This window comes from Photinus pyralis, unplaced genomic scaffold (genome assembly GCF_008802855.1).
Source record: "Photinus pyralis isolate 1611_PpyrPB1 unplaced genomic scaffold, Ppyr1.3 Ppyr1.4_LG8, whole genome shotgun sequence".
In the NCBI taxonomy this organism is placed as follows: domain Eukaryota; kingdom Metazoa; phylum Arthropoda; class Insecta; order Coleoptera; family Lampyridae; genus Photinus; species Photinus pyralis.
In genome coordinates, this window is record NW_022170819.1 from 15313971 (window position 1) to 15326917 (window position 12947).

The window sequence follows — 12947 nt, forward strand, 5'->3', positions numbered from 1 at the left end:
GTTTCTGCCGAAACGAAAAAGGAATCCATTATTACCGTTCTTAAACAAATAAGTAAACGGGGCCAGGCAAAGAAATTCGGCGACCAGCAAAATCGGTTCTACCACACGATAGGGTTCCATCACGTTTGGACTTTCAATATTGTTCAAAGCGAACGTTGATGACTTAATCTTGACGGCATTGTGAGTGACTACCCCATTTCATTATATGGTATTATTTTCGGGATCCGATGAGAGATAGTCGCATTGTTCGATCATGAATTGCAGAAATTTTAAGGGAAAGGGATATATTGAAAAAACTTGTTGTAAATAGGTCATTTTGGGGTAATCGAATTTAATAACAACATGTATTATTTGCGAGTTTTTTCCACTGCATAGGTAGCGTTTTTTTAGGAAATGTGTCTTTAACTGACAGAGTGTTTTATATAATTTATTCATATTTTATATATTCTATTCATATAAAATCTGATTCCACGAATTGAGCTCTTTCCAACAAGACCTATTATACGTGAAAATCTGTTAACCTAATCCGAAGTTACATTCAATAACTTAAAGAGATGTTCCCCTTCCCCCACCCCTCAAATTTTATGAGCTAGAGCAATTTGTGGTGCTTCAAAATTGATACAAGATTGCTATGCATGTATTTTTTAAGCATGATTGTTGTGTATATTTTAGGAAAAGTCATCGTACGCCCTCTAGCAGCGAAGTTAGAAACTTGAAAATAATTTCCAGCGATTTCTCTTGGCCCCTTTTGTTAACAAAATTTTTTCCCGAAGCTGTGCAATTAACGGTTCCATAGATATGGCCTGTGACCATTATTAATGGGCCACCCTGTACATAGTCTTTTCCGTGGTTCGTTTGAATAAAGTATTGTGCAAGTGTTTGAGTAAATAATTTATCTCTGATTACGGTTCTACTGACTTTAACAGCTAAGTATATATATTATGGCAGAACTATTACATATTTATTTGTGTTCTTTTTTACAAGATGTATCTTTTGCTATAAATTTCTTTTAAGGTCGATTCGCACTTGTGCAGCACTCAACTCGGCGACGCGACGCCAAGACGCGCTGCAAAGTGTAGCTATAAAAGAGTTCCTGTTTTTAAATGTATGCGTGGTTACAATTTACGACCACGTGTTTATTAAACCCATAAAATTTCTATTTCTCTGGTGTGATATAATTCTGAACTTTTGATTTTATTCTATAATTTTGCTCACAAAAGCTCATTCCACAAGAAGTTCGTCCCTACAAAAGCTCAAATCTACTCCATAAGGTTCAAGAGGATACACGCCTTTGAATATATGTCATGCACTACTATGTTTTCCGTTATAGAAAGATTTTTGAGGGAAATAGTAGCCTTCTTGTGGGCGACTACATTGTTTGTGCAAATTAAGAGTTGTTAAATCCTACAGCACGGCTTGTAATTAAAAGAATTGATAATCATATTTAGTTGAAGCACCCTATACATACACAGTTAGTGTTTTTGGTGGTATTACGTTGGCTATCGCCAATTTTAAATTTGATGTTTGCTTTTAGGTTATGTCATGTAGATGAGCTCCCGGCAAAAACCTTTGTGAGCTTATTAAAATAAGAATAACACCATGACTGAGGACAATCATTCTCAATCAGAAGACACATTTAAAATACTAGTTGCTACTGATATACATTTAGGATACGCCGAAAAGAATGCGATTAGAGGTAATAGACTTACTCCTTTTCAAAGTGAGGTATAATTTTTATTTCAGGTCAAGATTCGTTCGTCACCTTTGAGGAAATATTACAATTAGCTTCTAAGAATAAAGTCGACTTTCTACTTTTGGGTGGAGACCTGTTTCACGAGAGTCGACCAAGCCCTTATTGCATTAACAAGTGCTTGGAGTTACTGCGAAAGTTCGTATACGACTGTCATTTTGTATACTCTCATTACAAGTTCGGTTATGCAGGTATTGCCTTGGAGACAATCCGGTACAAATCGAGTTTCTATCGGATCAGTCCTACCACTTTCAGACACAAAGACATTCGATCGTCAACTACGAGGATCCGAATTTGAACGTTTCGATTCCCGTATTTTCAATTCATGGCAATCACGATGATCCTACAGGTTTGTACATTTTTCAAAGACGACAAGGGGTGAGCTCGTGTTTTAGGCAATAAGCAAATATCGGTGCTAGACGTGATAGCAGCGTCCGGTTTAATTAACTACTTCGGACGTTTGAACGATTACAAAATGATCAATATTAAACCAATTCTATTGAAAAAGGGGAAATCAAAGTTGGCCATTTATGGTTTGTCGCATATTAAAGATGAACGGTTAGGACGATTGTTTCGCGACAAGAAGGTAAGGGCGGAAATGTTACTGTGGATAGCTCATGACCAGGAAATTGAGGAAAGATAATTCAGGTCAATTTATAACATGTGATGAGCTGTCTGTAGTATATTTACATCTGTGACAGTAGGTTGATCCTTTACTTAATGGTTCAGGTGTTAATGAAAAGGCCACAAGGCGAGGACTGGTTTAATATTCTCGTGTTACATCAAAATCGTGCCGCGAGAGGTGCCAAGAATTACATTCCTGAAACGTGCATTCCGAGTTTTATCGATTTGGTGATCTGGGGGCACGAGCATGATTGTCGGATAGCACCCGAGCAAATTGAAAAGGGAATTTACATTTGTCAACCAGGTACCATTTTGCGCACATTCCCCGTTGCTAAGGCATTTGTTACAGGCAGTTCGGTAGCAACATCCCTCGCCGCCGGCGAATCGATTAAAAAGCATGTGGGTCTGCTTCAGGTGTATCTGAACAGTTTTAAAATGATTGCGTTACCTTTGAAAACGGTACGGCCGTTCGTTATCGACGAGTTCTTCTTGGAAAGTCCCGCTTCGGAGAATTACCAGTTAGCGAAACCGAGCGATCAGGCTATAGAGATGGTTAAGCAAAAAATTGACGAGATGATTGACGCAATTAAATCTCAGCATAAAGGTAGGTAGTCGCATGAGATGGATTTGTCTAAATTATGTTGAATGTTTTAAAAAAACAAAAGTTCGGAAAAATTATTTAAGTATGTTACAAGTTCGTCTTTCCGGACTTCCCCTTTCTCCACCATTCTCAAATTGGAAAAAATTACCAAAGTGCACAGTTAAATGAGAAAAACCGCCTCGTAGTATGTATCTAAAACATTGAAAGAGTGGGTAGGTTCATTTAGAACAGCCCTACTTTCCTGATGGCGGTCCAAGATAGTTCATTTAGAACAGATTAAGGAAATATAATCTTCAAAATAACAAGGAAATGCATAATAATAGGGAAATATGTGTATACTACTTTACTGTGACTTTACTATAAGGAAGTAAACTGCAAAGTTACTTAAACATGACTAAGCACATTGTTGACAAGATTCCCATATCAGCATTTAACGTAATTGACATAGGTTAAGGAACGTTAATCTGTGATATAAATAGCATGTAAACGCTTACATGTCACTTGTCAGTTAACCATCTTCAAAAGATTTGCTTGGGAGAGCATTAGAATTTATAACAAATGGTACAGGTTACTTTCCATAAAGACGGAAAAGTCTAAGGCGCGGTTCCCACTGGAGCGATGCGATAAGCGATGGAACATGAGCAATCTTTTATCGCCCGATTCAACTTTTATCCTCGCAACACTCCAGTGCACACTGGAGCGATAAGATAGCCTCTAGGATAATCAAAAGAGCAGTTGTTTTGATCAGTCATCATGAGTTCCTCAGAGCGCTACTGCGAACTGTGGAATCTGCCCAATTGTATTGGCTCCATCGATGGAAAGCATATCCGCGTAAAGTGCTTTAAGCTTTTCAGTTATTTGTTTCCACGCAACACCTGTCAAATCAGTCCTGCTATAACTTTTCAATGCATAGTTCCATAAGCACGCTTTCTGCTCCACCAATTTCACGAAGGAAATAGAGGATTGCACGTCTTCTTGCTGACCCGGCATGATTAATTGGACGTGTGGAACGATACTGCGCTCAAAGCGACCCGGCAGCTATGTCTCCCGCCCCGACGCGACTCCGATATTTATCGGTGTAGTATCGCGATCGCTCCAGTGTGTACTAGATAAGTTGCTTCCATTACGTTTGCACGATTATGAGTGATCGGTGTCGAATCAGGATCGGGTTGCTTATCGGATCGCCTGTTGCATCGCATATCGTATCGTTCTGGTGGGAACCGCGCCTAAAGTAATAGCGCAACCTTTTTTCCAAAATATTAAAAACAAAACAAGTATAAATTATGTACCGGCCTACCGGATGTCCCAATAAGACTGTTCCCTGGCCATATCTCGGGAACCGTTCGTCATATGATTTAGGGGTAAAAAAAATTACTGGGTAAATGGGTTATGAAGAATCGCTGGAAAATAGTTTCAAGTTCTAAAAATGACCACCAGAGGGCGTAACTGCCATCTTAAATTTTAAAATTGCATTTTCTTTAAAATTCGCATAATAAACTAAACATTCTTTTTTCACATTTTTAAAGAGAAGCAGTTTATCTATCATTTTCGTAAAAACAAAAACTCAGTTATTTCAAAAACAAAGATGGTGTGGGGCGTTCAATTTTGCAATAACCTACTTTAACTTCTAAGGGTACGAACAGAGTGGAGGCAGGTTTCTCGCTTACCGGTTACCAACGCCGAATCGCGCTTCTCGCTTTGGATATCATATAATGTTTTCAAATTAGCGTGTACGGAGTGAAAGCAGGTTAAAACTTGTCGGCGCCGGTTGCCTGCGTCCACGCTTTTGTCGGAATAAAAATTTAGTTTTTTCTGCTGATTCTCGCGGGAGTTTTGGATAAAGAATGCGAAGCTACGTACCTACGTCTAAGGAAAACCCTCTGACAAAACCCCAGACAGAGCAGTCGGCAGCGGGAATCGAACTCACAATCTCCCGAATAGGAGTCGGCAACGCAACCACTGCGCCATCGGCTTCGCTTTTTCTCGCTTTTATTGTGTGCAGTCACAGCGCGAGAAACCTGCTCCTATCGGCGCGAGATACCGGAAAGCGAGAAACCTGCTTCCCCTCTGTTTGTACACTCGTTTAACCGATTGTAACAAATTTGGTATCGTTGAAAAGAGCATTCCTTGGGCAACAAGATAGTTAATTTGGTTGAATCCTTCTCCTCCAGGGGGCTAGTTTTGACACTATGATCCAAAATCCTAAAAAAATCAAAAAATCCTCGTGTGAGATCGAAGGGACTTCAGCGCATTTTTGTGTGGCAGATCAGTATTCTATTAGCCACTTTTGACTCAACCATCAATAAAAGATTTGTCGAAGGCTACTACATTCACTTTGTCGGTACCCGCTTCCCACTTTCCGCGTGCACCTGCAATTCGCGCCCACATTTGAAATTAGAACTTTAGTACCTTCCTGCCGGCTAGCGCCGACGTTTCTAAGCTCGGAGGCGAGATCGGCATTTTCCGCCTCCAAACTTTGTTTAGACTTTTCCAAGCCGGTTTTCGCCTTTTTCAAGTTGCTCCGTAATTGACGCCAACTCCTGGGAATGTTTATGGCGCATGTCGGCGATGCTCACTTCGTGTACTTGGGTTTCTTCTTCCAACATTTTTTTCAAAGTGGCCAATTCCTGTTCGCGCTTTGATCTCAGCTCCTGAAAAACACACAGGTAATTTAATGGCTATGCCTAACTACGGCTCACCTGTTGAGCAGCCGTGGTATCCAAAGAGTTCAAAAGCTCATTTTTAAGCGCCTCAAGTTCCTCGTTTAAGTCGCGCTTCAATTTTTCCGCCTTACTTCTTGCGGTTTGTTCGGCTTCCAAATCTTCTTGCAGTTCGGCAAGTTGATTCTCTAATTCCCGGAGAGCCTTCTGCGATTGAGCTTTATGCGCACCCTCCTCGTCGACGCGCACCATCGCCTGCGCCAGTTCTTCCTCGCGCTTGCCCAAGTGCAGCTGAAGCTCCTCCAATTGGGTTGGTTTCTCAATCAGCTGTTCCTTTAAATCCGTTAGTTCGGATTCCATCTTTCGTTTCGATGTGTCCGACTCCTTTCTCTGCTGGTGGTCTTTTAATAGCCGCTCCTCCAACTCTGCAATGGACGCTTCGTGTTTGGCCTTCAATTTGGTCAGATGCTTTGCCTTCTCCTCTTCTTCCGCTAACCAAATTTGTTAAAATCGGTCAAACGGTTAAGAAGTTAAAGCAGGTTATTGCAAAAACAATTGAACGCCCCACGCATCTTTGTTTTTGAAGTAACTGAGTTTTTGTTTTTACGAAAATGATAGATAAACTGGTTCTCTTGAAAAATGTGAAACAATGTTTAGTTTATTATCCGAAATTTAAAGAAAATGCAATTTTAAAATTTAAGATGGCAGTTACACCCTCTGTTGCTCATTTTTAGAACTTGAAAATATTTTCCAGTGATTCTTCATGACCGATTTACCCAATAATTTGTTTTATTCCTAAGTCATATGACGAACGGTTCCGACAATCCGCTCTCTTGAGATAAGAATTATAACCGATCACGATAAGAGGTCGAGGAGGAGCTATGGTTGGTCAAAATTAATTCCTTCCATTGAGACCTTTCATTAGAGTACCATGAAGGATACCCCCTCTCTCCCCCAAATGCTGGACTACCGTTTGCCTTCCGTAAAGTGAAGCTCATACTGATCCGCCCAGTGGCCAACGTGCCAGTGATCCTAAGAAAACTCCACGTCTCCGAAACTCCGCTTCACACCCCGAGCAACCGGCCACCCAGGGGCTTTCGGTGGATCGCCGATGAAAATCTCCCACTCTTCGAGAGGAGCCCTATTTTTTCATTGTAACTGTTTACATGGTAAGACCTTTTCATTACCCCTCACTGCGAAAGAACACGTTAGAATGCCCAAAGTCTGCGAACTGTATTTGACAGAAATTCTCGGCTGCAGTATCTCGAATATAGTATCCCCGTGTAAAAGCGATCTTAGGTTCTGCCATCGCCGTCGTTCGCATAGAAACAGCATTGTCATATGTTGTGAACGTCATTTTATGTCGTGCTTCGCGTCCCATTTGAAATAAGATTAAAATGCATAATCATCCGTTTCACTTTATTTATCCTTACGGTTAAAGAGCAGCTTAGCCTACTTATTCAAACCTATTAAAATAAACATTATTCTTTTGTTTTTGAATATATAAGCTTCAAATGGATTTTCTATCAGCTTTTGAAGCGAGTTTTAGCTGTTTATATTTCAACCGATTCAAGAAATTCAAATTTGTAGACGAATCGAAACCGGCACCTTTACCACTAATACGATTAAAAGTGATGTACCACAACGACGGTCAAATGTTCAATCCAATTCGTATAGGAATGCACTTTCTCAGTCGCGTAGCTAATCCAGACGACATGATTAAGCTAATATCCATGGCGGCTAAAGAAAAAAGGGTCAAGTCGAATTACGACTTGGACGACGAGGATTTGCGTCAGTTTGAAGATGTGAGTAGGTCCGTCTGCTAGAACTTTCGGTTCATTCTTGTATAGGTTAATGCCTGGGCGACCTGTGTCGAAGACATTATCGTGAAGTATCTAGATACGGATGAGCGAAAGAAGGGAATGTCGATTTTGTCAGTTAAGGGGCTTGTCGATTCGGTTTCTCGCTTTGTCAAGTACGAAGATGCGGAGGTACTGCCCGGTTTAGTCGAGTGAGTCCAAATTTGTGCTGTCTCGAAACTTAATGAATTTATTCTAGTAAACAGTTGAAGAAGACGATTGATCTAATTACAAAAATGGACCCTCCTCCGGAAGTAGATAAAATTCAAGAAGCGATAGAAGGACTGAGAGATCAAAGGTTGAGAGAGAGCGGAGAAATTGGCAACGAGGTATGTTTTGATGGAAAAATGAAAGGCTCAATTGTTTTTTTCAGAATCAAGATTATAACAACATTAACGATGTTATAAACAAAAAATCTGCGAGTAACAACAGCAAAGCAGAAGAAGACGATATTATGCAAATTTCTAGCGATGAGGAGCAACCGTCAACTAGTAAGGGTTCGGCTAAGAAAACCACGCCGGCTAGAGGGCGCGGTAGTCGTGGAGGTCGAGGGAGTCGCGGAGGTGCGGGTAGAGCCACAAGAGGAAAACGTGGCAAAAGTACTGATTATTCGACTATTGATAGTTTTTTTGATTAAGTTTTATTTATGTTCGAAATATATGGCGTACCATTTTCATTTTTACATCATTTGTTTTATTTCATTTTTTCGTGTTTCTGAAAGTAATCCTTGGTTTTCCTGAGGAGTAACTCTAGGTGCATTTCCGGGTGGCCGATAGGGAAATGAGCTGATGATGACCGTATGAGACCCCAGGCGAATGTAAAATAAACCCCTAAAGCTGATCTAAAAAGGCGGCAGAGCACCTCGGTGTGATCCTATGGGGTCATTGAATTTTCAATAGGCTTATTACATGTGGCGTATAGGTAAACTGCGCAAAGTTGGAACAGAATTGATCCAAGCGTTTGACAGTTATCGTGCTCACGGACAGACGAACTCCATCTGTCGCTTAATAATGATTGTGACTTATATCAAAGGAGTATACATATAATGACGCTTTGCTTATATGAAAGTACTAAATTAGACGTCGTGGACCAGTTTACTGGGGGTGGTATTCTATCAGGGGCGCCTTCACATGGTGACTAACATCAGAATAAAGCTCGTACCAGTAAAACGGCATTTGGCAGCACTGAAATATGGTGTCATTGATCAAACTAACCCAGGACAGGCTATCTAACAATATTATCCAGCTATGGCGCACCCAGGATGCCCCAGCTGGGGATGACTGAACGCAAGCCGTTTCCTAATAGTGATTACCAAGGCCCTGCACATCGGCCCCCTAGCAGGGGGTCGTGGTTTAATCGCCGGGAGTAAGAGCAAACAACCTTAACAAAAATCTAAATTTCCAAGGTTTACCGAAAAAGAAGCAGGGCACATTAAGACTTGGATCCTTAACCGAATAGATACACTTGAGGAGGGTTGCTCCCCGCTTCACAGGGTGCCGACACAAGGAAGGAGCCCTGCATATCGCAGATCTGCAGGAAGAGGCTATGCTATGGATGCTTGTAGTCAAGAACCTTCCTAAACCTACAAGAGCAATGGTAGGGATCCCAGAACCTTCAGAGATAGCACTCGGTCGCGTGAGTACCTACCTAAACAATATCCACTAAAAGAGTGGACAACCGTGGACAGGACGAAGGATACCAAAGACAACTTTTAGTTGTGATGTCCTCCTACATTTCTGCAATACACCTTACATGTGGGAAAATAAATACGAAACGCTTTGTATACAGTGTGATATTGATTTTGGGTGTCCAAGCGTATATTTCTTTTATTACTAATAGGGATATGAAAGACTACTCTACTTTCAATTTCTGATAAAGCTACATCGAGCTACATATTCAAAAAAACAAGTGCTATAAGTACAAACCGAGGTACAAACAAAAGTGCATCAGAAAACAAATTATTTTTTTAAAAAGAACTTACTTTTTTCTGTAATATTCTTAAAGAGCTTGAAAATCTCTTAACAATTAATTAAAAAATTAAAGATGCAGTAATGTTTTTAAGACCAATCGCAATAGGTAACTGGAAATTTTAAACAAAAACAAAAGAGAGTTTTTCATTTGTCATGTCTATCACAAAATAAGTTTAGTGAACAATATAACTTACAAGAACCACAATGCAACAAAATAATAATTACACAAATGACGAAAAAAATGTTAAGAGGTGTAATTGAGAGAAGAATTGAAATATCGAATAATATACAGAGTGTGCCATTAAACAGAATACAATATTGCCACGCCTTTATGACTAACCCTGTATAATCAAAATTACTACTCCTTAGTAGACATTAAAGAACCTCAAATCTTTTATATAAAACCTTGTATATTTTCCCCGATACTTAATCGACCGTTTCGAGATTTATCATTTATCAGCGACCCTGTATATGTAGGTAGGTAGGTATACAATAAGTATTGTAAAGTATTGAGAAGGGAGCATTTAGTGCATACTTACAATGTTGCATTGTGTATTAATATGTGCTGTGTGGGATACAATGAACAAATGATTTTCTATTGCTGAATTTTTCACCCTCCATTGTATTGTAGGTATAGGTAGTTTTTGAGTTTTCTTTTCTACAGGAATTGCACAATATATTTTTAGTAATTTGTAAAAAAATGGTGATAACGTTTATATTGAGAGGTTCCACCCTGTATATACAACTTACGACGATACATACATTTTTGAGAGTTGGCAACCATGCAATTTCTAGGTGGGAAAACGTAGGAAAAAGCTGCCTGCGCCCAAGGATTATAAACATATAATATAATCCTTGGCTCGGCCTGCGCCATCTAAAGCACGAAAGGGGGTTACGTTTGGCATCTTGTCTTGAATGGCGGTCGTGAACGCGTCGCTCCATAAATTGAGATGTCTGCTTTCAAATTTCAAACAAGAAGTTCCGTTACCGTATATTGAGACACCGTTTAAGCTACCGTTGCCAGATACCGAGCCACAATTCAATAGCGTTCCCATGAAAAAACAATAGGTTTATTATTCAACAATGTATTCAGTCTTCAATGTCAGCAATTATAACAATGGTAGTCTGTATAGGGAGGAAATGGTGGATAGATTTAGTTTTTGCCGAGTTAGCTTTTCGAGTTCCCACAGGTTCATTTTTGTCTTTGAGTTCACTTTGCTTTGGGTAGTTAGTTAGTGTGGAGCTCATTGTAACAGAAAGGTAATGTACTTAGTTGTAATTGATTTATATTGTAGATTATGTTGCCTTCAGCTAGTTGTAATGCAGGGTAAAGTGATTCTTGAATTTGGTGTAATTTGCTTTCATGTAAAAGTGGTTCCTGTTTGATTTGTTGAAGATTGGCCAGTTATCAATTTTCATGTGTTTGTTTTGAACCCATTTAGATTGATTAGCGACTTCAATTCTTTGTGTACGAATCAGCCTTTTTTGAGTGTAATTAACCGTTTCGCCCTTGCAGAGGTACATGCCGGAGTGATAAAGATACTTAGCGGCATGTATTTCGAACGACAACTTTAGTCTAAGGTTACCGTATCCAGGATCTTAGATACCTGCTAGATTGGAGGAGGTCTGGCTAATTAATGATGTTTATTTTATGCACTTTATGTAAGAGACTTCGGAATGTATCTTTCACACATGAGAAAGGATTGAAGGTGCTTTTTAAATCTACTTGTGATGGCCATCCTTTAACTTATCAAGTTTGTATTGTACTAACGTCAGATTTCAATCTGTCCAATTCAAGAGTTACTTACTCGGATTATTATTCTTTGTATAACTATTGTAGCTGTGTTGTAAAATGTGTTTAGCGTTATCCAATGTTACCTCTCATTCTCCAGATTTTCCCTCTAGATTTCACCTCTGTGAACAGTGAGTCGGAATTTTCTTTAGCACGGTTCTTTTGTCCGACGAGTTCTAGGGGAACCTGGCACTTTTTGGCTTTAAATGTATTCTGTCTAAATTTGTAGGATGTCTTTCGGCCTTTTGATTCATTTTTACACTTTTGATCAGTTCTTTAATAAACTTTATTTGTGTTTCAATTTCAATTAAGTGTATTATTTGCGTTCCGTCTTTCCGATAATTAGCATGGGTACGAGTGAGTGCGAACTGGCTTTCCACAACGTAGGGGTTCCGGACATTGTCGAGTGCGAGGTTTGTGTTACTACGCAGGTGTTCCGAGTTCGTGTTTTTCCCGCTTTCGTTAGCGCGGGAGCTGTCGACTTGGGTACATCACAAAATGTTTTGGTGTTTTGTATGCTGCATTTTATACTTTTTGTGTGTTTCAATCTTTGTTTTTGAAATTTACTTGTTTTAACCGCAATGCAGAATGAAATGTTTAATACCGTTATGCTATTGTTTGTAATTGTTTACGTTTTTAGTGTAATGCTTGCTTAATTTATGTTTATTGATGTTGATTACTTGGTCTTGTCCGTGAAGTACCTAACATTCATATAGGTAAGTTTTAATCATTTTATTTTAGTATATGGAAATTACCATATATATAAGAGAAATTACCGATTTGTTTGATGTATGTACTGACTTGTTGTTTGTTACTAACATTTTCCTCCGTGAATGAAGCAGTCACGGGAGTCTCGGCTCGAAACCCCCGACGAGGGGCGATGCTTGGGGGTGAGATTATGCTAATCAAAACTCTTCAGTTTAGAATCTATGTGCGATAAATGAGTTACGATTCGTAATTTCCACATATCTTGTTTTTAGTTAATTATAAATTTAGTTAATTTGCCTACAAGGCCATGTAATTTTCCATCTTGCTTTTAACAAGAGGATTTTATTGCACCATCCTTTACTCTTAACCCTTTCTCAGAATTTAGGTACCTGCTCCTACCTGACCCATTCCCAAAAACTTGCTTTTAACCTTGAGTGAGTTTAACCAAGATTGTGTATATGCATTTACTATCTTTGTTAACTACTGCTTAAACTTTTACAAAATATTTTGTTAATTAACTTTTGGGCTGCGAAGTTTTTCTTACGTCGTACTCTTTTTACCCTTAGCTGTTACTTTTGCGAGAGTACGACACCTTTTGGCTTTGCTTGCTTCGTTTATATTTATGTACATCAACTAAATTTCCGGGCTTTCACAATCTTAATAATTACGACCATTATTAAACAAACTTTTCATGTTAACAAAGCTTGATGAAAACTACCCGTTTTCTTTTGGGTTTTATATTTCTTTTTACGATACAATTAAATAATTGACATAACTACTCAAAATTGCGTATTTCCCCTCTTTTGTTTTTACAACCCTGATATATGTCCAATTTACAACATTCTCCCACCTGTGACGTCATGACATCAATGAGCGTCGCACACAAACTGAGTTCAATCTGACAAATATACGTAGTACTATAACTACAATTACGCATGCTAACTAAAACTGAACAAAACTACAATCTAAAGAAAATTGTACAT

General features: G+C 39.1%; 1 protein-coding gene across 1 annotated transcript; it reads left to right on the forward strand.

The window, feature by feature from the left end:
- The first annotated feature begins 1530 nt into the window (after positions 1-1530).
- On the forward strand, positions 1531-8176 carry LOC116179353 (double-strand break repair protein MRE11). The gene is made up of 10 exons (XM_031499136.1): positions 1531-1696; positions 1744-1888; positions 1942-2099; positions 2146-2336; positions 2480-2678; positions 2724-2978; positions 7226-7440; positions 7486-7646; positions 7694-7823; positions 7868-8176. Exons 1-10 carry the CDS (start codon positions 1600-1602, stop codon positions 8129-8131), a joined length of 1815 nt encoding a protein of 604 aa, XP_031354996.1. The 5' UTR covers positions 1531-1599; the 3' UTR covers positions 8132-8176.
- Positions 8177-12947: the final 4771 nt, after the last annotated feature.